The sequence below is a fragment of the Eurosta solidaginis genome, chromosome 2, assembly GCF_040869045.1.
Source record: "Eurosta solidaginis isolate ZX-2024a chromosome 2, ASM4086904v1, whole genome shotgun sequence".
NCBI classification, from domain to species: Eukaryota; Metazoa; Arthropoda; class Insecta; order Diptera; family Tephritidae; genus Eurosta; species Eurosta solidaginis.
In genome coordinates, this window is record NC_090320.1 from 75,487,789 (window position 1) to 75,515,017 (window position 27,229).

The 27,229-nt window shown below is 39.2% G+C and overlaps 3 protein-coding genes across 3 annotated transcripts in view; 2 read left to right on the forward strand and 1 right to left on the reverse strand.

Moving 5' to 3' along the window:
* The window catches only part of mib2 (mind bomb 2), a 65,167-nt gene extending 62,386 nt beyond the window's left edge, over nucleotides 1–2,781 (forward strand). Inside the window, exon 9 of the mRNA XM_067765767.1 lies at nucleotides 9–2,781. Coding sequence (XP_067621868.1) covers nucleotides 9–2,198 — 2,190 coding nt within the window. The 3' untranslated portion in view covers nucleotides 2,199–2,781. The remainder of the gene's footprint in view (nucleotides 1–8) is intronic.
* Nucleotides 2,782–19,754: 16,973 nt separating this feature from the next.
* On the forward strand, nucleotides 19,755–23,374 carry Ttc19 (tetratricopeptide repeat domain 19). Its single transcript, XM_067765769.1, has 4 exons — nucleotides 19,755–20,567; nucleotides 20,657–20,820; nucleotides 20,910–21,057; nucleotides 23,043–23,374. The coding sequence occupies exons 1-4, from the start codon at nucleotides 20,001–20,003 to the stop codon at nucleotides 23,289–23,291; spliced, it is 1,128 nt and encodes a 375-aa protein (XP_067621870.1). The 5' UTR covers nucleotides 19,755–20,000; the 3' UTR covers nucleotides 23,292–23,374.
* A 49-nt stretch (nucleotides 23,375–23,423) lies between these two features.
* Nucleotides 23,424–24,965, reverse strand: Catsup (Catecholamines up). The gene is made up of 2 exons (XM_067765768.1): nucleotides 24,544–24,965; nucleotides 23,424–24,485 (listed from the first exon to the last, which is right to left on the reverse strand). The coding sequence occupies exons 1-2, from the start codon at nucleotides 24,878–24,880 to the stop codon at nucleotides 23,557–23,559; spliced, it is 1,266 nt and encodes a 421-aa protein (XP_067621869.1). The 5' UTR covers nucleotides 24,881–24,965; the 3' UTR covers nucleotides 23,424–23,556.
* Nucleotides 24,966–27,229: the final 2,264 nt, after the last annotated feature.

The window sequence follows — 27,229 nt, forward strand, 5'->3', positions numbered from 1 at the left end:
ATTTTAAGGCTTTGGGAAAGCATTGCAAAGTGATAAAAGTTTACTCAGACGGAGATTTGCGTATTCAACAACTAGACGATGGAGTCGAATGGACATTAAATCCAAAATGTGTACGTTTGGAACGGTCACCATTGGCAACAGCAGCAGAGCGATCAAACAGCATGATGGACTTAAGTCATAGGCGAACTGATCATGTAATGACACCATTGTCGGGCTTATCTGGCACTTCAGTCGCCGATAAGTTAGTGCGCGAAGCAGCACAAGGTCATTTAGACTTTGTAAAACAATACTTGGATGCACATCCAGAACAAGTCAATGTGATGAGTGGCGGAAAAGCATGTATACAAGTAGCAGCTCATCAGGGTTATGTTGAATTAGTAAAATATCTTATAAATAAAGGCGCCAATGTAAATGTGGTGGACAAGGAGGGTGATTCTGCTCTTCATTACGCTGCTTTCGGCAATCAACCTGAAACTATGCGTGTTCTATTGCAAAGTGGAGCTGATATAAATTTTCTAAATTCAAGTCATTGTTCAGCTTTGCATATCTGCGCACACAAGAAAACTCCACATTGCGTACGCGAATTGTTACAGAATGGTGCCGATGTAAATATTCAAGATTCGTATGGTGATACGGCGTTGCATGATGCAATCGGTAAAGAGAACACCGAAGTTGTTGAGCTGTTCTGTAGTGCACCAAATTTGGATTTTCTTATTAAAAATAATAGAGGTTTTAACGTTTTGCATCATGCTTCGCTAAAGGGTAACGTTGTAGCGGCCAAACGCATTTTGCAATTGGCTAGGCAACTGGTAAATGTTAAAAAGGATGATGGGTTTGCCGCTCTACATTTAGCCGCATTAAATGGACATGCACGAGTTGTTGAAACGCTAATAATGGAAGGGCTGGCTGAGATCGATATAAGAAATAACCGCCGTCAAACTCCTTTCCTTTTAGCGGTTTCGCAGGGGCATTCATCTGTAATTGAACGTCTTGTTACATTAGGCTGCGATATTATGGCTCGCGATGAAGATGGGGATAATGCAATGCATTTGTGCGTAATTAAAAAAACTAATTTACAACAAGCGGCTGAACCGTCCGGAGAAGATTCACCAAATATACGAGCAATCTATGATAATCTTTCTCACATGCTCGATGATCGTCTTATGTACACAATTCTTTGCTATCTGTCATCATGTGGCTGTCGTGTAGAGCAAAACAATAAGGGAACAGACATATTTGAATGGATCACAAATCTAGATATGAGACGATTGATATTGGGATATCAAAGTTCATCGAGATTATTAACAAATGCAGCGCCACATTCAGCATCACCAATCAGTGATGGTACAAATTTCAGTACCGCAGTTGAAGTGGAACGTAACATACAATCACTTAATTTAAATACAACAGATAATGATGTGGGTGCAACTGCAGTCCCTGTAGCGACATCAAGTAGCAATGCTACTGATATCATAGCTGCTGATTCAACGCAACAAAATACGTTTACACAGTTGGCTACAACTCATAGAAGTACACCAACTCATATTGAATGTTCAACTGAAGAACCTGCTGGTCTAAAAAAACTTAATTCTGATAGACAAAATGTGCTGGACACGCATTATGTACATATGACTCCTGTACCCTCCACTTCTGGTCTTACGCAATCATCTGGAATTCGTAAAAAAGCACCTAAACCACCAGTAACCGGTTGTGATGGTGGTTCACCTGAAATAGCAGCTGGATCTAAACCAAGCCCAAAAACGACTCCACCACCACCTTCATCATCATTATCTATTATTGTTCCTTTCATCAATGGCCCTCAGGAATGTATAGTTTGTGATGAAAAATTACAATTAATCAAATTCGAACCATGTCAGCATCAAATTTCCTGTGAAGAATGTGGCTTACGTATGAAGAAGTGCTTACGGTGTGGTGTGCAAATTGAACGGCGTATAGGCACTGATGGGCGTATAATTGTTAATTCAGATCAAACGCGCGCTCCTTCTGCTGATCGTTTAAGATATTTAGAAAATAAAATACAAGAATATGAAGAATCCCATTATTGTGGTATATGTATGGAGCGTACACGAGATGTTGCCTTTTTGTGCGGTCATGGGGCATGTTCACGATGTGCGGAAACTTTGCGCACGTGCCACATGTGTCGTAAAACAATACTTAGAAAAATTAATTTATATTAAAAGAATTTAGTAGAAACAAATATCTTCACTTAAAACTGGGGGCTATACGTGCAGTAAGAGAAAGATTGTATGTAATTATTTGTAAATATTTGAAAGCTGAACATAAATATGTATATGAGAACAACGTCTAGCATTGTGTTAATGATAATAAACGGTACATGCCAATAGTTGCACGAATATGACAATTTAGAAAACTACGATTTCCATTATTTGCATGTCTATAAAAAACTATATTGGTGATTATTACTTATTATTTCGAACATTTAATATACATAAATTTAAAAATGAAGTAAGAGAGCATACATGCATTAATATTATTAGTTCATATTATAATTTAACTTACATATATATATAAAACTGCATTATGATTCTAGATGCATTCTTATACCGATTCGGCATAATTTTAAACAAAGATTTCATTCATACAATTCAATAACGCATTCAAAAATCCATGCAAGGCCAAGAAACCGTTAAAAAATTATAAAGTAGAAAAAAAATTGTAAAAATATTACTTCCAAACATACATACATACATCAATGTCTACGCATACCAAAATTAAATGTATTACAAAAAAAAAAAAAAAGTTGAAAAAAAATAATAGGAATAAAAACGCCCGCAACTTATTAATTTATTAACAATAATTTGGATTATAGTCTTGTTTTTTTGGATGGTGGACTTGGTGTTAATCAAATTATTTTATTATTATTATTTTTTTCCCAAAAGTACCTGGAAAATGGAAATGGAAAATTATAGTACCATTTACTGACTGTGCAAAAGTTCATTGCCATATAAACTATTTCTATTGAGTATTATGTTTGTTAAATGAGTAATACCAAATGTGATGTAGGTGCGTTGGGACTTAAATTATAACGGCTTTTACGAATACTCCAAGATCCCAGAGCCGCCAGACGTTACTTATTTTCTGACAAACAAAATGTGTCGAAAAGCTTTGTGCTTTCATGTACTATGCAGGTATGCACCCCGCTAGTTTGCTCCATCGGCCAATTTATCGGTACAGGCTGCTGAAGGTGCATACAAATATCGCTAACTTTACTTACTTATAGTCTCTGTGATTTATATATATATATATATATAGTAGATAATATTATAAGAAATTGAAAACTAATATTGCCAGACACTTTTCGTGAGCGGTTATTTCTTCAAAGGCAGCGAAAAAAAAAATTTTTGTTTACTTATAGTCTTGATTTTCATATGTATATTGTGACGAATATTAGTATCACTAAGCGATACTACTATCACTACCCCAGCGGTTTAGGGGGTCAGAATTTACCCGCGGTAGGTATGTCTGTCATAAGAACCAACTAAAATACCAGATTCAAGGGGTGTGTAGCGCAACCCTTCAGGTTGCCAGCGCAATATATAGCTTCTACAAACCCAATTGTCAACCTCACCTATCCGCGGTGAATCCTGTTTCACTAACAGACGAGGCTCTGGCGACCCCAAGGTCAGAACCCAAAACTTGCGGAAGAGGAACGCATACTCCCCAGGGAAACGCCAGTCACTCTAGCTCAACTTCGTTCTGGATACTGTAACAGGTTAAACTCTTACCTATCCAGAATCAACCCCGACATACAAAATGTATGCCCCGCTTGCAATTTGTCCCAACATGACACCAACCATCTCTTTAATTGTAATGTGGAACCAACGCCTCTAACACCCCTTTCATTATGGTCCACCCCTGTTGAAACAGCAAGTTTCCTTGGACTCCCGTTAGAGGATATTGATGACAATTCGTGATCGATCGCAACTATTAGGTGGGGCGAAGCACTGCTACAACAATAACAACAACCATCACTAAGCCGATACTAAGCAGTATGTACATAAACAAATCAATCATCATGTACACACATACATACAAGGCGACAGCGAGATACAAACGCATGGCATTATTAGCGATGTAGTACTCACATATACACACGCACATGGATACAAATTACAAATATACATGTGTATAGCTGGTAAACAAGCATCAAGTTCACGAAATTACTAGACCTTAGGAGAAATGGGGGAACGAGGAAACCGAAGAGTATAAAAGCAGCACAAGCTGAGGCATGGCTACGCAGTTTGATTTAAGCACGCTATCAGTTGCAAAGTGAAGTTTAATTGCGAAGTACTTTCAAAGTAGTCTAATAAAGACCATTTTGTAATACAGAATATTGGAGTGTTTTATTATTCAACAGTTTAGAGATACGAACGTACGCAGAAGTTTGAAAATAAGCGGAATTTCCCTAAATTCGTTACAATATTGTCACGGATATTAGCATCACTAAGCTATACATCACTAAGGCGACGCTAAGGCCATGCCAAGCAGTATTTACGTCAATAATCAAATCATGTATACACATATATAAGGCAGCCGAAAGAGATTTCACACACAGATGCATTTACTTATACGCCTATGTGTGTGCGAGAGACTGTAAACTACAAACTCACATACATCTGAGAGACGCTGAAAAGTAGAAAATTGCAAACAAGTAGAAACTATATGAGAACTATAAACACTCGAAATAGTTGGTAAGTTCTGGAAATAGAAGAGCCTAGATGTATGCAGCGTAAACTATAAAAGCGGGACAGGCGAGTAAGAAGTAATTCAGTTTGATTTGAGTTGTCAAGCAGTTGCAATTAAGACGATATCTAGCGAGCAATAGCAGTATTATTTTGAATAGTAGAGTTTCATTGAGCTATCAATCAGTGTGGTTATTAAGCAAGCTATTCGTTGCACAGTTTGAGTGTTATTGTGAAGTACTTTAATAAATGACATTTTGCATTACTACAAATTGGAGTTATTTATTCAACAGTTTAGTGATTCGAACTTAGCAGGAGGATTTGCAAGAAAATTCGTTACAATATGATATTTTATATGGGGAAATGCGCCAAACTTTGGGTTTATTGGAGAAAACAATTTTTTTTGAAATATGGTATCACGCAAATATCTTTTTGTTAGGAACATTGAGGGGTAAATTGGAGCTATAGTGCATCGCCGTTACTCGTCCTACATGATGCCTCAAAAAGATATAGTCAAAAAATCGAGCAAAATATATATAAATTGAGGTCCCAATGTTAAATCTACATTTATTTCAACACTTCTGTACCGATTATATCGAAATTTTTTTGATACACGAGACCCGGTTTTGTAGATATCGGTAAAAATACAAAACCGAATAACCGCCAAAAATTGTTTCTACACTTTTTGCCGATTGCCAATTTTTGTCGGAAATTTCGTATATTTGCCCCATGTACAAACATCAATAACTTTCCTTGCGTGAATATTCCAAGATGAGGCAATTGATGGTATACTAATGTGGTGTAGAGAAAAAATTAACAAACGGGTATGAAGTGATAAAAGTAAAATTGTAGCTGTGCCCACAAAAAAACATGCTCCTGAAAAAAATTTACGCAACCAAGTTCTTCCACTTTTCTGCCTCTACCTTCAAAACTGAAAGGGGCACATCGAATTTGACGCCCCAGATATTTTAAATCCATCCCTGATAGGCTATTATCGTGCATAATCCAAATTTCAATACTCAGTTGCCTCAAAAAACTATAAGCAAAAAACTGTCAATATTGAAAATGACAAAAAAAGTATCGCTACTTTGATTGATGATAGTTTGGAGTATTGGAGGGGCACATTAATTTTGCTCATACTTTTAGAATCTCCGTCTCAAAAACAACATTCAGTATAAATTCCATAGCGTTTCAGCGATGCCTCAAAATTTTATAGAAAAAATCAAAAAAAAAAAAACAAGGGTATCGCTTGAAAAAGTGTAAAAATTGACGTTTGTTACGTTTCGAAGTTCTGCAAAAACTTACTATCAACTTCCTTGATTTTTAAAATCATCAGATCGGATAGTCAAAGGGTCAAACTTAATGTCCTTGTACTTTTTTCTGGCCTTAAGTTTTCTGCCCGTGTGGCAAACCCGAGTATCCAAAACGGTAAAAGTTTTTGGGATTTACCCATATACCACTTATTTTGCTCATACTTTTAGAATCTCCGTCTCAAAAACAACATTCAGTTTAAATTCCATAGCGTTTCAGCGACCCTTCAAAATTTTATAGAAAAAATTCAAAAAAAAAAATAAGGGTATCGCTTGAAAAAGTGTAAAAATCGACGTTTGTTATGTTTCGAAGTTTTACAAAAACTTACTATCAACTTCCTTGATTTTTAAAATCATCAGATCGGATAGTCAAAAGGTCAAACTTAATGTCCTTGTACTTTTTTCTGGCCTTAAGTTTTTTGCCCGTGTGACAAACCCGAGTATCCAAAACGGTAAAAGTTTTTGGGATTTGCCCTTATACCACTTACTTTTTGCAAGCAGCCAGAGAGAGAAATTGTAGGTGTCAAACTCCCCACATATGCACTTCGAATCCCGCCTCAAGGCTCAAAAAATTCGTGTTTCCCTAGTTTTTATGGGCAATAAAACTTTATAAATTTCAATTTGGTAGAAAATGTTAGCTTACGTACTAAACATGCTAAAGGATACTAAATGCCATTAGAAGATTTGTTTATCCACCAGAATTTAATTCTGTAGAAAAATATTTATTCGCATTTTTTCTACAATAAATTACATTATTTGTCTCGTTATTGGCCGTTAGTATTTAGAATAACTGGCGGCCACCGTGGTGTGATGGTAGCGTGCTCCGCCTATCACACCGTATGCCCTGGGTTCGCACCCCGGGCAAAGCGACATCAAAATTTTAGAAATAAGGTTTTTCAATTAGAAGAAAAATTTTCTAAGCGGGGTCGTCCCTCGGCAGTGTTTGGCAAGCGCTCCGGGTGTATTTCTGCCATGAAAAGCTCTCAGTGAAAACTCATCTCTCTTGCAGATGCCGTTCGGAGTCGGCATAAAACATGTAGGTCCCGTCCGGCCAATTTGTAGGGAAAATCAAGAGGAGCACGACGCAAATTGGAAGAGAAGCTCGGCCTTAGACCTCATCGGAGGTTATCGCGCCTTACATTTTATTTATTTAGAATAACTAAAATTTTTGGTTGAGCTCAAGGCCGGGTTTCCTTAAATAAAACACTTGGATGTGTATTGTGGCGAATTTTAACATCACTAAGCTGTTGTTAAGTGGATGCACGGCAGAGGTACATAAACACATTAATAATCAATTACACACATATATAGAGGACGACGAAGAGATTACTCACGCACACACATGTAGTCGTCAGCAGAAGTAGTTACTCACTCAAACACGCAAAATTTAATGTTTTTTTGCTGTCTGATTACTTTCCGAATTTTGACTTCTGAATTTTTTTCAGCCTGGAACACAGTAACGTCAAAGAAGGTGCTATATTCAATCGAATTATGGAATATGTATAATATCACCAAATTGGGTGAAGTCCGTACAAATAATTCTATAGAAAGGTGGCACAACGTCATTTGAAGTGCATTTGGGACACACCCTAACATATTTAATTTCATAAATAAAATAATTTAAAAACAATTTTTTAGTTAAACATATTTATTGAAAACAATACTTACATGAAGTCATAATAATACTAAAAACTAGAAAATAATGAGGTAGGTCCTAAGTACTAGTCACCACACTCCTCTTCAATCTAGGGCGTTGATCAGACAATTAAATAAAAGTGTTGGGTGTGTGAAGTTTCTAATAATGTGAGGCGTAGCATAACCTGATTAAGGTTCAGTTGGTCTTACTTATGACTATCAATAGAAATTTGACGCGCCCAACGCTTTTATTTAATTCTCTGATCAACGCCCTTGATTGAAGAGGAGTGTGATGACTAGTACTTAGGACCTACCTAATTATTTTCTAGCTTTAAGTATTTAAGTTATTTTTTTTTATTTTATTTTTTAAGTATTATTATTACTTAATGTAAGTATTGTTTTAAATAAAACCGTTTAACTTAAACTTTTTTTTTAATTATTTTTTTTTCAAGTTTTTAATCTTTATTTAGTTGCCTATTACTTATTTTTCATTTTTTTAGTTCATTTAGTGACTCATTATTACATGGATTCTTGCTGACAATTTGGTACAATCTGAGTCCTCAATACATAATCCTTCCAACGACTTGACCCGACTCTGCGCCACGTATGCTTGTCCCTCCTCGAACTCCAAAATATGTTGATGTCACTTCTACCGGACTGTATGTAATATTTGTTCCAAATATGAGTCAAATCGGACCACAAATACGATTTTTTTGAATACCTTGATCCTTGTGTCACCTAGCGGCGATTTTTCTTCATAGGTCTCTTTCTATTATTGTTTGTATTACTTACTTACTTAATTGGCGCTTAACCGTCTAAAAGGTTATGGCCGTCCAACAAGGCGAGCCAGTCGCTCCTTCGCTCCGCCAACCGGCGCCAATTGGTCACACCAAGGGAGTTTAAATCGTTCTTCACCTGGTCCTTCCAACGGAGTGGGGGCCGCCCTCCACCTCTGCTTCCATAGGCGGGTTCCGATAGAAACACTTTCTTGGCCGGAGCATCATCTTTCATTCGCATAACATGGCCTAGCCAGCGCAGCCGCTGCGTTTTAATTCGCTGGACTATGTTGATGTCTGCGTATAGCTCGTACAGCTCATCATTAAATCTTCTTCGGTACTCGGCATCGCCAACGCGTAGAGGTCCATAAATCTTTCGAAGAACTTTTCTCTCGAACACTCCCAAAGCCGCTTCATCTGCTGTTGTCATGGTCCATGCTTCTGCCCCATATAGCAGGACGGGTACGATAAGTGACTTGTAGAGTATGATTTTCGTTCGCCGAGAGAGGACTTTACTTTTCAATTGCCTACCTAGTCCAAAGTAGCATTTATTGGCAAGATTGATTCTTCGCTGGATTTCAGTGCTGATGTTGTTGCTAGTGTTGATGCTGGTTCCCAAATAAACGAAGTCTTTTACTATTTCGAAATTATGGCTGCCAACAGTAGCGTGGTTTCCAAGACGAATATGCACTGACTCTTTGCTCGATGACAGCAGGTACTTCGTTTTGTCCTCATTCAACATCAAACCCATCTTTACCACTTCTTTTTCCAGTTTGGAGTAAGCAGAACCAACAACGCGGGTGTTTAAGCCGGTGATATCAATGTCATCAGCATATGCCAGTAATTGCACGCTTTTATAGAATATTGTTCCAGTGCGGTTAAGTTCTGCAGCTAGTATAATTTTCTCCAGTATCAAATTAAAAAAATAGCACGATAGGGGGTCACCCTGTCTTCAGACCTCGTTTAGTTTCAAACGGCTCGGAGAGGTCCTTCCCAATTCTGATGACTGAGCTGATGGTGTTGCTCAACGTCATTTTGCACAGCCGTATAAGTTTTGCGGGGAAACTAAATTCAGACATAGCGGCATATAGGCAGCTCCTTTACGTGCTGTCGAAGGCGGCTTTAAAGTCGACGAAGAGGTGATGTGTGTCGATTCTCTTTTCACGGGTTTTTCCCAAGATTTGGTGCATTGTGAAAATCTGATCGATGGTAGATTTACCAGGTCTGAAGCCGCACTGATAAGGTCCAATCAGCCGGTTCACGGTGGGCGTCAATCTTTCGCATAATACACTTGGAAGGACTTTATATGCGATATTAAGAAGGCTGATTCCACGATAGTTGGTGCATTTTGCAGTATCCCCCTTCTTGTGGACTGGGCAAAGAACACTTAGATTCCAACCGTCGGGCATGCACTCGTCCGCCCATATTTTGCTAAGAAGCTGCTGCATGCGCCTTACCAACTCCTCGCCGCCGTACTTGAATATCTCCGCAGGCAATCCATCAGCGCCAACGGCCTTGTTGTTTTTCAATCTGGTTACTGCTATTCTAACTTCATCATAATCGGGCGAGGGGACATATATTCCATCATCATCGATTGCGGGATCGGGTTCTTCATCTCTGCGAGGTGAATTGCTGCCTCCATTTAGGAGGGCAGAGAAGTGTTCCCTCCATAATCTAAGCACTCTGTGGACATCAGTTACAAGGTCGCCGTTTTCGTTCCTACAGGAGTTTGCCCCGGTCTTAAAACCTTCCGTCTGTCACCATATTTTTTGGTAAACTATTCGTGCGTTATTCCTGGTGGCTAGCAGTTCAAGCTCTTCGCACTCACGCCTTTCTGCTTTTTTCTTCCTGAAAAGGCGTCCCGCTTGCCTTTTCAACGCACGATAGCGTTCACACACTCCTCTTGTCGCGCTCGCTTTTAACGTAGCCCTGTAGGCAGCGTTTTTTCTTTCGGTTGCAACGCGGCATTCTTCATCGTACCAGTTGTTTCTTCGTGGCCGCCGATAACCAATTTTCTCCTCGGCGGCAGTACGAAGTGCTTTGGAGATATGCTCCCACTGCTCCTGTATTCCTTCAGGATGAGTTGTGCTCTCAGAGAACAGGTGTGAGAATCGAGTTGCGAAATCATTGGCAGTCTGCTGTGATTGAAGCTTTTCGATGTCTAGCTTTCCTTGTGTTTTTTGTTCCTTGGCTTTAGCCGCGCTGAGGCGGGTGCGTATTTTGGCTGCAACGAGATAATGGTCCGAGTCGATGATAGGTCCTCGGATCGTCCGCACATCTAAAACACTGGAGGCATGCCGTCCGTCTATCACAACGTGATCGATCTTATTGCAAGTATTTCGATCAGGAGACAGCCATGTAGCTTCATGTATCTTTTTATGCATGAACCTCGTGCTGGATATGACCATGTTTCGAGCACCGGCAAAGTCAATCAGCCTCAGTCCGTTAGGAGAAGTTTCATTGTGTAGGCTGAACTTTCCGACTGTAGGGCCAAAAACACCTTCTTTGCCCACCCTGGCGTTAAAGTCGCCAAACACGACTTTTATATCATGACGGGGGCAGCGGTCGTATGTGCGTTCTAATTGTTCATAAAAAGAGTCTTTCACCTCATCGTCTTTCTCCTCTGTCGGCGCATGAGCGCCGATGAATGATATATTAAAAAGTTTTGCTTTTATTCGGATAGCGGCGAGACGCTCGTCCACAGGTGTGAACGCCAGAACTTGGCGACAAAGTCTCTCTCCCACCACGAATCCGCGCTTATTCGTATGGCCACTCTAATAGATGTCACAATTTTTGATCTTCTTTCTTCCTTGCTTCGTCCAACGCATTTCTTGGATGGCGGTGATGTCAGATTTTGCTTTGACGAGGACATCAACCAGCCGGGCATCTACACCAATCCCATTCAGGGAGCGGACGTTCCAGGTGCATGCCCTGAATTCATTGTCCTTCAAACGTTTGCCATGGTCTTCATCAATAGAGAGTGTATTTATCCGAGGCTTGTTGTTATATTTCATTGGAGTATGGCTTTACTTGGCGGGTCCCAAGCCCAGCGCACAACCCGCTCAGCGGGGGTGAAAATATTACTTGCACGTTTATATAGCGAGCCGCTTGCTCTAACACAGACGCCCGCTTGCAGCCGCACCTAGAGGTGTACAGACGCTGCCGATGAGATCTCCCCCCGGCTAGCCCTTAAACCGATTATGTTAGAGTGGCCTAGCCAAGTTGACGCCTTCTCAAATTAGTTCACCGCTAAATGGATGTTTAGCGGCTACCCAGAGGATACTTGGCCGCAAGCGACCGGCAGTAGTGAGCTGCTTGAACCGCATGCAAAAGAATCGCTCTGGCCATTCCCAGGTGAATGGCGGTCAGAAGCTTTCCCCACTTTCATGGACTTCCACACACGGCTCCACCCTCCTTGTATGTATTATGTGTTCCAAATATGAACCAAGTCGGACCACAACTACGATTTTTTGAAATATTTCGATCCATGCGCCACCTATCGGAGTTTTTTTTTATTATATATTTTCAAGCTTGTAGCTTATCGGGAAGTTACTTAAATTTCAATTACAAAATTCGTGCCAGCCAGCCTGTCAAGTCAAGCTAAATAAAACCATTTAAAAACGAACAGGCAATAACAGAAACAAAACTGCAGCAATTTTCAGCTGGAGGCGAGCCATATCGGAAACGCAAGATAAAATATAAGGACTTCGTATTTTTAATATTGTAAATTCATTTGAAAATGATAAACGCGCAAAAAGAGATTTATTTAATTACATACATGCTTGCTATTGCACACAATTTAAAATTTTAGATTGTACTACTTTTTCTTTATACATAATTCCTTCCAAATAAATAAACTTTTCTGAATTTTGAGAAAAATTTAACGTTTTTTCTGTCGTCTGATTATTTTCTGATTTTTGACTTCTGAATTTTGCCTTCTGAAATTTGGCTTCTGAATTTTTACTTATGAAATTAGACTTCTGAGTTTTGACCTCTGAATTTTGTCTTTCTGAAAAAAGGGTTCTGACTAATGTTTTCTGAAAAAATGTATTTCTGAATTTATGGGGGCACCGACTTCACGGTATGCTACAGTCTTGCATGATAAAATTACCAAAAGGGAAAAAAATCGCCAGGAAATTCAGGGATGGTGAAAATACAGAAAATTGTCCGAGCTTGCAAACTTGACTTCGAGTTTAAGAAACTTCTCGATAACCCTGAGCTCTGGACCTTTGAACAAAACTTTGGGCTCTATTAGGTTGTAATATTCAGAATAAAAAAGTTTTCTAGATGGGACAGGGATCAAGATATTTAGAAATCTTGCGTCCGCTATTTGAGTAACTTCCTGTAGAGCTAGATTCATGAAACGAAGAACATACTTCAGAACAATGCAACATAACGGAATATAAATTCGCTAGGTGGCTTAGGGATCGTGAAAATTCAAAAAATCGTCCGAATTTGCAAAGTTTCCTTTCGAGGTTTACGGAACTTCCCGACAGCCCAGATACCTGAAACTTTGAACGGAGCTTCATCTTCATTAGTTCGTAAAACTAAGAATCTATATGAAGCAGGAATTGAGATATTTAGAGATATTTGTTGTGTTGTTGTGTTAACCGTGCTTCGCCCCATTCAATGGGCGCGACCACTCAGAAATTGTCATCAAAGTCCTCTAATGGAAGTCCAACAAAACTGGCAGTTTCAACTGGGGCGGACCACAGGCAAATTGGTGTTAGAGGCATAGGTTCCATATTACAATTGAAAAGATGGTTGGTGTCATGTGGGGACACATCGCATGCAGATTACAAGGTCCCAAATTGGACCGGACCTAAGTTAGGAGGAGTGACCCTACAGGAGAAAGCTTACACAAAATATCTAGGAATCAACCTAGACAGTAAGCTGTCATCGAAGCTCAACATGAAGGAGAGGGTGAAAAATGCCTCAACGACACTTTATGCATATAAAAGAATGCTGGGGTGTACGTGGGGTTTATCACACTGTCTCATTGGTTTTTACAGCGATTGTAAACCCTATTCTTTACTATGGAGTGCTTGTTTTGTGGAAAGCCACACAAAAAAAACAACCTACCTCAAAAATTAGAACGAGTAGCAAAGATCATAGCGTTAACAACTGCAACCAGAGGAAACAGAGGCGTTGGTTCCACATTGCAATTGAAGAGATGGTTGGTGTCATGTGGGGACACATTGCAAGCAGGACATACATTTATTATGTCGGAGTTGATTCTGGATAGGTAAGAGTTTAAGCTGTTACAGTACCCAGATCAAAGTTGAGCTAGAGTGACGCGCGTTTTCCTAGGGAGAGTGCGTTCCTCTTCTGCGAGTTCTGGGCATTTGTCTTTAAAAATTCCTGGCATAGAGGTCCGACGCCTGTTTGTGGATATCGCTGAGGACCTGCTTGTGCTTTTTTGCTTCATATGGCTGTGTTCTCAGGTGCCCAATTTCCTCATAATGATTATAGAGATGACCTCTTAAACCCCTGGAAGGTGCGGCTTAATATTGTTGTTGTTGTTGTAGCAGTGCTTCGCCCCACTTAACAGCTGCGACCGATCACAAATTGTCATCAATATCCTCTAACGGGAGTCCAAGGAAACTTGCTGTTTCAACAGGGGTGAACCATAATGAAATAGGTGTTAGATGCGTTGGTTCCACATTACAATTAAAGAGATGGTTGGTGTCATGAGGGGACACATTGCAAGCGGGGCATACATTTTGTATGTCGGGGTTTATTCTGGATAGGTACGAGTTTAACCTGTTACAGTATCCAGCACGAAGTTGAGCTAGAGTGACTCGCGTTTCCCTGGGGAGTATGGGTTCCTCTTCCGCAAGTTTTGGGTACTGTTCTTTGAGTACCGGATTCACCGATCATTTCCTGGCATAAAGGTCCGACGCCTGCTTGTGGAGTTCACCAAGGACCTGCTTGTGTTTTTTGCTTCTCACGGCTGAGTTCTCAGGTGCCGTTATTACTCAAAATTCTTACGGAGATGACTCCTTAAGTCCCTAGGCGGCTCATCAATCAGATGTCTGTTGGGATGCCCAGGTATCTGGGTATTCAACAGGAACTGTTTGGTTGGCATCTCATTTCTCTCCCTGATGGGGAGTATTCTCGCCTCATTATGTAGATGGTGTTCTGGGGACATAAGAAGACAGCCTGTGGCGATTCTGAGAGCAGTATTTTGGCAGGCCTGTAGCTTCTTCCAGTGGGTAGTTTTTGGGCTTGACGACCATATAGGGGACGCGTAGCATGCAATCGGCTGGCCAATTGCTTCGTATGTGGTAATGAGCGTTTCTTTTTCTTTTCCCCAGGTACTGCCAGCAAGGGATTTGAGGATTTTATTACGGCTCTGGATTTTCGGAACACTTGCGGCTGCGTGCTCACCAAAATGTAGATCCTGATCAAACGTCACACCCAAGATTTTGGGGTGTATGACAGTCGGTAGCGTAGTGCCATCGACGTGGATGTTCAAAATGGTCGAAATTTGGGACGTCCATGTTGTAAATAAGGTCGCGGAGGATTTAGTCGGTGATAATGCCAGGTTTCGCGAGGCGAAAAAACTGGCTTTTAAGCGTCGGCATGGCTATGCCGGTTGGGCCCACTGCTTTAGATGGTTTAGCATGACCTGATCAATCAGATGTCTTGCCCAGGTTTCTTGGTATTCAACAGAAACTGTTTGTTCAGCATTTCATTTCACTCCCTAATGGGGAGTGATCTCGTCTCATTGTGTAGGTGGTGTTCTGGGGACATAAGAAAACAGCCCGCAGCGGTTCTGAGGGCAGTCTTTTGGCAGGCCTGTATTTGCTTCCAGTGAGTAACCTTTAGGCTTGGCGACCATATCGGGGACGCGTAGCATGCAATTGGCCGGCCAATTGCTTTGTAAGTGGAGCGTTTCTCTTTCTTTACTCCAAGTGCTGCTGGCAAGAGATTTGAGGATTTTATCACGGCTCTGGATTTTAGGTACAATTGCGGTTGCATGCTCTCCAAAATGTAGATCCTGATCGAACGTCACCCCCAAACTTGTTGGGTGTAAGACAGTCAGTAGCGTAATGCCATCGACGTTGATGTCCAATATCGTGTCAATGTTGTAAATAAAGCGAAAAACTGGAGAGATCAGGCATATAGCTGTTTATTTTATTACAAAGCTCATGCTTGCCGACCAGACAGATAATTTGCGGAGTCTTGGAGGAAGGGAGGACCCTTCCAAGACTTTCAGTAACGTGCCGTGGTTGACCATATGAAAAGCTTTTGATAGGTCCAGCGCAACGAGTACTATCCTGTGGTGGGGTTTTTGATTTATTCCATAATTTAACTGAGTGCTAACGGCATTTAGTGCGATGGTGGTGCTATGGAGTTTTCGAAAGCCATGCAGATGATTGGCAAGATGCAAATTTGCAGTGAAATAGGGAAGCAGAATGGCTTCAAGTGTCTTGGCTACTGGCGATAGGAGAGATATTGGACGCTAAGATTTTCCAATGTTAGCTGATTAAAGCCTGGGATTTAATAGAGGAACCACCCTGGCCATTTTTCGGGGATGACGAAGGTGGACAGGGACAAGTTGAGGACATGCGCTAGATTATTAAATCCCTCTTTGCCTAGTTTTTTAAGTATCGGCATGGCTATGCCGTCTGGGCCTAGTGCGTTAGATGGTTTAGCATGAACGATGGCATCTTCAACCTCTTTGGCGGTGATGGTAATTGGGAACGCGATGTGTTTATGTGTGTGCGCGTCTGTGTGTCCGTAGAATACATTACTTATTGTCGGTAGAAAGCGTTCGCACATTTTTTCGCATCCGACAGCACTTTATCGCCAAAGGCGATGGAAATTTTGTCAAATCGCTTAGTCGGGTTCGATAGGGACTTTACAGTGAACTATAGCTTACCTACACCGGCAGAGAGGTTAAAATTCTTTAAGTGCTCCTCCCATTTCGCCCGCTTGTGTTCTTCCACAAGCAATCTGATGCGTTGGTTTATATCCCTTATTTAGGGGTCGCCGGGGTCATTCTGTCTTATATGGTCACGTTCTCTCGCTAGAGTTGCGGCCTCCGTTGGAAAATATGGCCAGTTTTTCGGGACTCTTCTGGCGTGAATAAAACGAGGCGAAGCGGATTCAATGATATTGAGGAAAGCACGCTCCCTTTGACCAATTGAAGATGGCCGACATTTGTCCTGCGTATGTTGTAAATAAGGCCGCCGATGTTTTGATCGGTGAAGATGTCAAGTTTCGCTAGGCGAGAAGGTCGCAGGTTTGCGGTGAAATAGCGGAGCAGAACGGCTTCGATTTTCTTTGCTCCTAGCGAAAGAAGAAATATCGGACGATATGACTCACCTACAACGCTTCCCAAGGTAGCCGGTTCTATGTAACCCCAGGGTGACAATTTGTGGGAGGGACGCAACAAATCAAATGGGGTTACACTGAAATGCAGCCCTTAGTCGGGTACATAGTACGAGTCGCTCCGGTACATAGAACCGGCTGCCTTGGGAAGCGTTGTAGGTCAGTCATATCCACGGTTGACACTTTGGGTCCTTTTGGACCAAATTTGGTCCGCTGCAACCCCGTTTGGTCCGCTGGTCCTTTTTGGGCGAGTCGTCACGATTTTGGTACTTTGATTTGAATTTTTTTACTTTCATAACAATACACAACGCTGATAAAAAATTTGCTTGTTTGAACACCCTGTGAATGGCAATCGATTTTCAGTAACTGTCACCAGCAGAGCCGATAAATATTGGCCGGTTTTACATAGAACGCTTTGTCGTGTACATTGTGCGTGTCTCGAAGTAAGTGGCGTTAGCGCAATACAATTAGCAAATTTAATGTCAGATCCCGAAATAAAGGCGTATATGCTGATTCTCGCCTATATTCTTAAAATTATATATACCTTAAATAAAGAGTTCCAATCAGAAAGGATTCGTCTGACATTCCTATACCATCAAATTGAAGCACACTTCAAGCTTATCTTGAACAACTTCATGCATAATAGTACATAAAAACATTAAGAGAGTTCAGAATCATTGTGAATCAAACTAAGTGTGATATCTTCTGCATAGACGTCAAAATTCCAAAGTCATTGGATCACCTAATTTGTAATTGACTATTGATGTCTCATTCTGTATCTCTTTCTATCACCCGCTGAGATAGCCGGCCCTATGCGCCGCCATATTGAACACCCTGTCAAAACACTAAAAAGTAGCCATATTGAACATCCTATCAGGCAGTTGACAGATAAGATATCACACTTATGCGTAAATATCAAAATCGTTTTGATTTTAGCGCAGTTCTCTGCACAAATAGCGCAAGCAGTACACACACCGGGCAAATCCTTGTGCAAATTGGTAATTGGCACAAGGATACTTGAGCCGTGTAATTGGGGTATTAGTTTGATTCACAATGTTCAGAATTTTGTGTATTTGGTGTTGGAAACGTCGCTATTTCAAATGAAAGCTACGGATCCTGAACAACTTTTTTTCGTATTAAATTTTTTTTGCATATTTTGTTTTGTTTTGAGGGTTGTTAATTTGCTATTCAAAATTGAAAAAATAAACTACGTGTTTTTATGTTGCGTATTTGCCATTACGTAGCAAATGCATAGCGGTATAATTTTATGGCGTTTTGTGTAAAACTACTACACTCCCCTATTGCATGCTTCAACAATTTTGATTTTTTTTTTTTATTGAGTTTGAAATAGATGGCAAGGAGCAGTGCTCCAACACAGCCAGGTTATCCCTCCTTTTTCGTGATAAATCCAGTATCCCGTTATGGGTAAAAGTTCCGTTCGTATATAAAACACATTTGATTTTGATGGCGTCACGCCAGGTTTTCCCATCAGTTTATGTACGTATGTATGTATAATATTAAGGTTAGGTTTTTTCTTGGCACCACGCCATTTTTCCAATCTCACTGATTCGGGTAAAAGTCCCGTTCGTATATAAAACCGTTTGATTTTTATGGCGTCACGCCAGGTTTTCCGTTAGTTTATGTATGTATGTATGTATAATTTTGAGGTTAGGTTTTTAATTGGCACCACGCCATTTTTTAATGTCACTGATTCCTATTAGGAGTGCATAAAACCACCCTAACTCCATGTCAGGGAGGCACTGCATCTCCTAACACCGCCAAAACGCCCGAGGGAAACAAAGTAGCCAACCTTGAGGCCTATTTTATATTTTCCACTCAACGCAAAAAAGCCCGAAAATTGACGTTGAGTTGAGGATGACACTGCACGTCCACTCGAGCGAAAAGACAAGAACGGAATGCGCAATTCTGATTTAAGTGATAAAATAAAAATTATAAAATATTTTTGTTGGAAGTCAAGCTGAAGTATTTCTTGAAAGCAATAACTTTACAGATGTACGACGACTCGCGGTAAAAAAAAAAATTTAGATTATATATATATATATATATATTGAACTCTTAAAGCAAATGCAAAAACGCTTTAATTTTTCTAGATGTGATATATGTATGTATAATTTGTATGTACAATTACTCCCAACAAGGTATTAGCAGTAACCGAAACTTCTATAATACCGTTAATAAATAACTTTTTGTACTTGATAAAGAGCGATCAAGATACCATAGTTACACAATGGAAGCTTTTAAGACTGTTAAATTGTGATTTTAAGCCTGATATAGACGTTTTAGCTTTTTGGGAAAAGGTAAGCTTTTATAGAAATGGTATGAACGAAAAATGCTTTGAAGAATTGCTTGGTTTTGTATATGATTTACTGAGTCTGCCACATAGTTCGGCGGCCGCAGAGCGAAAACTTTTTGAATTGTTTCTTATTAAAACAAAATTACGCAATAAATTGGAGTTTATTTCAATCAACCACATAATGTTAGCCAAACAACTTTGTACGCAAAACCCAGGTCCTCATTACGTTTGTTCGGTGAAAGACATAGGCTGGTCCTAGAAAAGTTATACAATGAACTATATAAAACTGTTTTTATTGTACGTTTTTTCGATGTAGCCCAGAATATATTATAAACATATATGCCTTAAGTTTTTAAATATATACACATACATACATATGTGTATAAGACTGAAAAATATGCCCATATGTGATAAAATGTATTTAATTATCATCATCAATAATTATCACCAATTTTAATTGAAGCCCTTTTTGTTTGTAACGTCGTGTTGTTTTGTACTTTTTAAGTTGGTGATTATTAAATTGTTTGTATACCACTAAATGAAAACAAATTTTAGTCCTTTTTTCCGACGAATTTTGGTCCCAAATGAATACAGGCTGTGGCAACCGTGGTCATATCGTCCGATATCACTCCTTTCGCCAGGAGCAAAGACAGTCGAAGTCGTTCTGCTCCCCTATTTCACCGCAAATCTGCGACTTCCTCGCCAAGCGAAACTTGACATCTTCCCCGATCAAATCATCGGCGGCCTTATTTATAACATACAGCAAAAAAAGAAAAAATTTTTCGGAGTGTATTTTAAAAATGATACGTAAACCGGGTTGTCATATATTGTTTGACTGCACAGCTGTTACGTTTATAACCTCATTCAAAACAGCTGATTAAAACTTTTTAAATTATTTAATATGAATTCGGCAAGTTTTTTTAGTATTTCTCAATTTTTGGCTCGAAATTTTCAATTGTTAAAATTGCATCAAAACTACAAAGTACAAACATTGAATGGACTTCATTTTCGAATCCGTTCTGTTGACAATGAAGAAAATCCGATTAAATTTAAAAATATAATAGATAGATTCTCTGAATCAAAGGAGAATGAAGGACAACACAAGGAACACAACTGGTACGGCTATTTGGCGCCAGCAGAGATTGGAATTCTAACTAGTGGAGCCTTTTCGTTCGGATTTTTCGGCAAATCTCAAAGTGAAGAGGAATCGCCAGAAGATAAACTAATTACCACCATAAAGAGATCAGTATTATGCATACAACGGCAAGAATTCGATAAAGCAGAACGAATGTTGCACTTGGCGTTGCGAATGGCACAAGATTTACGAAGCAAAGAAGGCATTACATATATCTACGATGTCATGGCGAATCTCGCAATGGAAAGAGAACAGTACAAAAAGGCAGAGAAACTTTTTGCTGAAGTTATGAGCCGACTGTTCAGTGACGGTTATACAGAGGACAGTCCAAAGGTAATAATCTACATATCGCCTCGAGTTGCATATTTAATTAAGCTGTATTTTTAGCACATTAATGAAAATTATTAAAATTACCCTTACAGGTAATGCATATCAGCACCAAACTAGCCCATATTGCTCAGCTTCAAGGTGACTTAGATAAAGCAATGCAGGGATTTACTTGGACGTTAAAACGCATTGAAGAGCATGTGAAAAAAATGCCAAATGATAAAGATATACAAGAATTATTAGGACTGACAAAGAATTGGTATGATATGCAAATTTTTTTTTTTAAATTTATGTAATTATAATTTTTTATTTTTTTGGCCATACTTACATATTTCTTCGCATAATCAGGTTCGGCCAGTTGCAAATGAAGATGGGAAAGTATGCTGACGCTAAAAAGTCTTTTCAGGAGGCTTACGATTGTCTTGTTGAAGTCTATGGGCGAGTCAATGAAGAAGCTGTAACTATACTAAATAATCTAAGTGTTGCGTGTGTCAATGTAAGTTGTGTTAGTTTAAGTTCGCCGTTTTCTTGTTTATTCACATATACGTAGGTAAACATTTTGACGCTAGATATTATAGCTTTAAAGCTTCCGCGACCCCATCATGCGAGGGGACCCCTGTCGGGTGGGGAGGTAAAGCCTAGATTGTTAAATGTGACACATTAATCGTTCACGAGATGGTCGGGCTAGTACCATGTTGTTGTTGTTGTTGTTGTTGTAGCGATAAGGTTGCTCCCCGAAGGCTTTGGGGAGTGTTATCGATGTGATGGTCCTTTGCCGGATACAAATCCGGTACGCTCCGGTACCACAGCACCATTAAGGTGCTAGCCCGACCATCTCGGGAACGATTTATGTGGCCACATTAAACCTTCAGGCCATTCCCTCCCTCCCTACCCCCAAGTTCCATGAGGAGCTTGGGGTCGCCAGAGCCTCGTTTGTTAGTGAAACAGGATTCGCCGCGGACAGGTGAGGTTGACAATTGGGTTTGGAGAAGCTATATATTGCGCTGGCAACCTAAAAGGTTGCGCTACACAGCCCTTTGAATCTGGTATTTTAGTCGCCTCTTACGACAGGCATACCTACCGCGGGTATATTCTGATCCCCTAACCCGCTGGGGTGGCTAGTACCATAATAGTGCTTGTTACCGAAACGTGCCGGATCTACATCCGGCAAAGGGCATCAACATCGATAGTGGTTGTTGTTGTAGCGATAAGGACACTCCCAGAATGCTTTGAGGAGTGTTATCGATGTTGATGGTCCTTTGCCGGATGCAGATCAGGTAGGTTCCGGTAACAATCACCATGAAGGTACCAGCCCGACCATCTCAGGAACGATTTGGTATGGTCGCATGAAACCTTCTAGGCCATAACGCCCTCCCGCCCCCTAGATCCAGCACGAGTTCGGGGTCGCTACAGCCTCGGCTGTTAATGAAACAGGATTCGCCACGGGTAGGCGAGGTTGATAATTGGGTTGGAGAAGCTATATATTGCGCTGTCAACCCCTTGAATCAATTTGCTATTTAAGTCGGCTCTTACGACAGGCATTCCTACCGCCGGTATATTCTAAGCCCCCTAATCTGCTGGGGTCTTCGGGGAGTGTCTTTATCGTTAATACAACAACAACAACAGGAACTCGATTAATCAAATATTCGATTTCAGACTTTTGTACGTTTATTAATCGAATTTCACTATTCGAATAGTTGATTTATTGAGATTATTCGAATTATCGCAACTCAATGTTTATTCGGTTTTAAAAATCGAACTTTGATATTGTATGAAGGGCTCACCAAAAAAAAATTACGTACAACCCATGCGATCCCCATGAATTCTTTGTTGAATCTTTGTTATATTGATCAGATTTCTACATATTAAAATTCAGGGAATAGTATGTCTCTAATAATGGTGTGCCCAAGTAAAATTTTCTTAACTTTCCGACTTGGGCGAGAAAAATATAAATTAATATACCAAAATTTTGGGAAACATAAATTTTTTTGGGAATAGTCAAAAAATATTCAAAGATCGCCTTATTTTTACAATTTTTCGGAACCTATTTGTGGTCATGTCGTCGTCATTGTTGTAGGTTGTTGGGAGCAATAGAAAAGGCGGTTGCTACCATGAGGTGGTTTATCTTTATCGTTAATACAACAACAGGTGGCTTATCGTAAGCGAGACAATAATTCTGGGTGTTCGGTATGTGTAAGAGTTCATTCAAAAATGAGGGGATCCTGATCGCTAATTGACCTATTCACTGATAGTAACATGTTTAGCGGTGTATGTATATCTGAACACCGTCGGATCAAACGTTTATATATTTTTTTTTTTTTGTATTTCTAATAATTAGGTTGATCGGGATCGTTAAAAATTTACTTAGTCTAATAGTATATACATAGTTTCTAGTTAAAAAGCTTATAGCTACAAAACAGAAATATAAATAAAACAATACTAATATTAAATAATTTATTTTAAAAAACTTACCTTTCACAGTTAGACGAATATGAGCTGGCAAAAAAATATTTAATGATTGCTTTGGAATTGGTTCAGGAGCTGAAGGATAGTACGCAAGAAGGAATTCTGCAAGCCAATTTGGGATTAATATATTTGAGAGAAGGTTTAATAGTAAAAGCTAAGGAAGCCTGTTCTCTCGCTTGGCGTATTGGTAAGAATAGTAAAAATTTAGACGCTATTGAGCAGGCCGAATATTGTCTTAACGAGATCAAAACATTTGCGCAGTGACTGTTACCTGTAAAGTAGTACAAAAACCACTTAGTCAATGTAAATATTTTTTTGGTGAATAAATGTAACAACGTATAATCTAATCAGCCTGTTTAATTTATATTTGATTAATAAACATCTACTGTGGATATATATATTGCAAAATACAAAGTTTTTTATTAATACGAATTTTAAAACACTTTAATTTGTACTCTAAAAATAAAGTATTTCATTATACAAACTTTCAAAGTAAATATTTACTATTTTACATTTAAATATATTGTTCTTATTCTAGCCTAGCAATAAAAATCATCAAACCCACGCCAACAAGCATGGCTAAAATCTCTTTAATGGATTGACCTAATTTAGTGGATTCCTCTAATAATTCTGGCAAAACACTTACAGTAGCAATGTATATAAAACCTCCCGCTGTAAATGGCAAGATCCAAGCAGTTGAACCTTCATCGCCACTAGCTCCTAATAAAGCTAAAGCAGTACCAGCTACTGCACCGAATGCCGTTACTAATTGCAATATCATTGCTTGACGCTTTGTGCATCCAGATTTTATAAGTATGGCATAGTCACCGATTTCATGAGGAACTTCGTGTAATAAAATTGTAATTGTTGTAACAATACCAATGCTATTTCCCGCTAGATAGGAAGCGCCAATAGCCAAACCGTCAGTAAAATTGTGAGCGAAATCTGCAGCCAAATTTAAGTAACCTGTTATTTTTACCTCGTTTACATTTTCTACGACTTTACTTGATTTAACGTCTTGCTTTTTGTCTTTTTTTTGTTCAACTTTTTTAGGCTTATCGCCACTAGTAGATGATTGAATATGACTATGCCCATGACCATCACCACCTTTCAATAATCGTACAAGTTTTTCAACGCCAAGAAACGCTATAATACCTCCTAACACCCACAGACCAACTCTCATATCATGCCCATGTTCATGTCCGCCATGACTATGACTATGTGATTCTGCATGTATGTGATGGCCATTGTCATCGTGAGTATGTGGATGAGTAGAATGTGGAATAAGATGCAAAAAAGCATCCCCTAATAAACCGCCAGATGCAAATGCCAGGATCACTTTAAGACGCGGTCTCATTGCTTCAGTATTATCTAATCGAATTGTGTACAACAATAAGAATGGAGCTGTGCTAATAAGCAGAGTAGACCCAATGGAGTGTAACCAAATACTTGTCATATCTAAAATAAAATACATTACTAAACTACATATAATTCAAGAAAATGTAAAATAACTTGCCTTGGGGTGGAGCTTTTTTATTACGCTGCTGCTGATTGTGCTTGGGTCCAGTGTCATGGTGATCATGAAGATGTTCGCCATCGGCGTGATGATGCTCATGATGGTCTCCATGAGCATGCGCATGATAATGGTGTTGATCTCCGTGGTCGTGCGCTGATGGTGATACCTTTTTGGCATCAAAATTTTCATTTGCTTCCCTTGAGTACTTGAAGCTTGGGTGTTCACCGTGACTTTCACATAAGGATGGAAGCGATAGTATAACGCCAAATAAAAAAACGCACAGTGCAATTTTTTGTAGAGTTTCCCTCGATTTGTTTTCAATGAGTTTCGTAGCCATCTTTAAATTTATTTCTATATACTGGTTTATAAAATATTTCTACTCCACGTCACATCGTCCGATACCAAACAGACAAATTTGAAACAGTTGCCGGGCGATCAAATTTCATTTATTATTGTGCTGCCACATTTCTGTAAAAAGTAGTATAATTCCCAACCCTACAAGAATACTGATTGTCATCTGATTGTCAGCAATGTCAACCTAACGATCAGCGCCTCATACAAACTTTCTATCACGAACTTAAGGGGACTTGCGAAAATGTGATGTAAACAACCGTGCACGTGTGAGTTTTTGTCTCCTTCTTGTACACCAACATGGCCTACTGATTAAGTATATAGCCGTACTGCTCACTCTCATTCCTTTTCCTGGATCAGTGCTAACACTAACTATCAAAAAGTGTCATAAATCATAGTTTACTGTAGATATCAGGTTTGACTGTTATACTATCATAGCTGACCATTGTTATATTCCGCCAAAAATGAAACAATGCTTTTTGCTTTTTATTTACTTTATTTCATTACGTTTTTAATTTTGTACGTGATAAAAGCATACGTGTTTTTTATTTGTTGAAAATAAATAGTTTTATAAGAATTCGAGTTCAGAATGTTCAATTTAAATTCAGAAATTCATGCGGAAACACATTTAAAAATGAATCACCACTAACCACTATTATTTTTCGGGTATCAAATTTTCGAGTACGCCCCATACATTCGGACAGCTTTTGGTGTTTTTTAATATTATTTTCGATTTTTTTCTTTTAGCATGGAGCTTTGAAATGCTCTCTTTTGCATTTTTTAAACTTATTTTTTATATGGTTTTCTTAGGTTGAAAATGGCGGAATTTAAAAAAAAAAACAAAACAACCGTGATAATCATTTGATTGTCATATGACAGTCAGTAGTGACAACATGATTAAATCGGATAAACTGTTCTCGCATACATAAAATTCCGTTGAGAATTATGTATCTGTCTCACATGCATAATGGTATCTGCTGTACGTTCTTTTGTTCTGTACCAGGTGTCCGAAGCTTTCCCAGTTTGAGTCCTTTTTCATGATTATAGGCTGTCGTTGGGAACATGCGGACATGCGTGAGCGAACAAAGGAACATACATAGATTTGAGTATCAATGTTTACGTCATCGCAGGATCAGCATTGTCAATTACAAGTGTGAGTGTATTAGTAAAACTATCAGCGTTTCTTGTAGGGAACATGAACACCTATAACAACCCTACAAGAACACTGACTATCATATGACTATCATCTGATTGTCAGCAATGTCAACCTAACGATCAGCGCCTCATACAAACTTTCTATCACAAACTTAAGGGGACTTGCGCAAATGTGATGTAAACAACTGTGTACGTGTGAGTTTTTGTCTCCTTCTTATACACCAACATGCCCTACTTATTAAGTATATAGCCGTACTGCTCACTCTCATTCCTTTTCCTGGATCAGTGCTGACACTCTAACTATCAAAAAGTGTCATAAATGATAGTTTACTGTAGATATCAGGTTTGACTGTTATACTATCATAAATGACCATTGTTATATTCCGCCAAAAATGAAACAATGCTTTTTGCTTTTTATTTACTTTATTTCATTACGTTTTTGATTTTGTACGTGATAAAAGCATACGTGTTTCTTATTTGTTTAAAATAAATAGTTTTATAAGAATTCGAGTTCAAAATGTTCAATTTAAATTCAGAAAATAACAAAACAACAGAAGAGCGCTTTCCTCATGCGGAAACACATTTAAAAATGAATCACCACTAACCACTATTATTTTTCGCGTATCAATTTTTTGAGTGCGCCCCATACATTCCGACAGCTTTTGGTATTTTTTAATATTATTTTCGATTTTTTTTTTCTTTTAGCATGGAGCTTTGAAAATGGCGGAATTTAAAAAATAACAAAACAAACGTGATAATCATTTTCGGATAATCTGTTCTCGCATACATAAATTCCGTTGAGAATTATGTATCTTGTTATGGAATCGCATTTACAGTGGAAGCAGTAAGGAAGGCGGTCGGCATGATGTGGTGGTGCACAGTGGCTAGTCATTGTCGGCTGGGGCGGGTCCTTGCCAACCTTACTGTTCCTGCGCCATAAACAGAAAAAAAGTTCCTATAATGCCTATCAAAACTGAAAGCTGCCAAAATCAAAAACCCTGACAGAAGCGCAGAGACCGACTCAAAACGCTTATAAATTCAAACTAAAACCACATCCGGCCGAACCGGATGTCACGGACAGACCGTTAAACATTCAAAAATTTATATTCAAAAAAAAGTCTAACGCAACAAAAAAAATTACCGAACCGGACATGGCCGGTTACTAACGCTGAAAATCAAA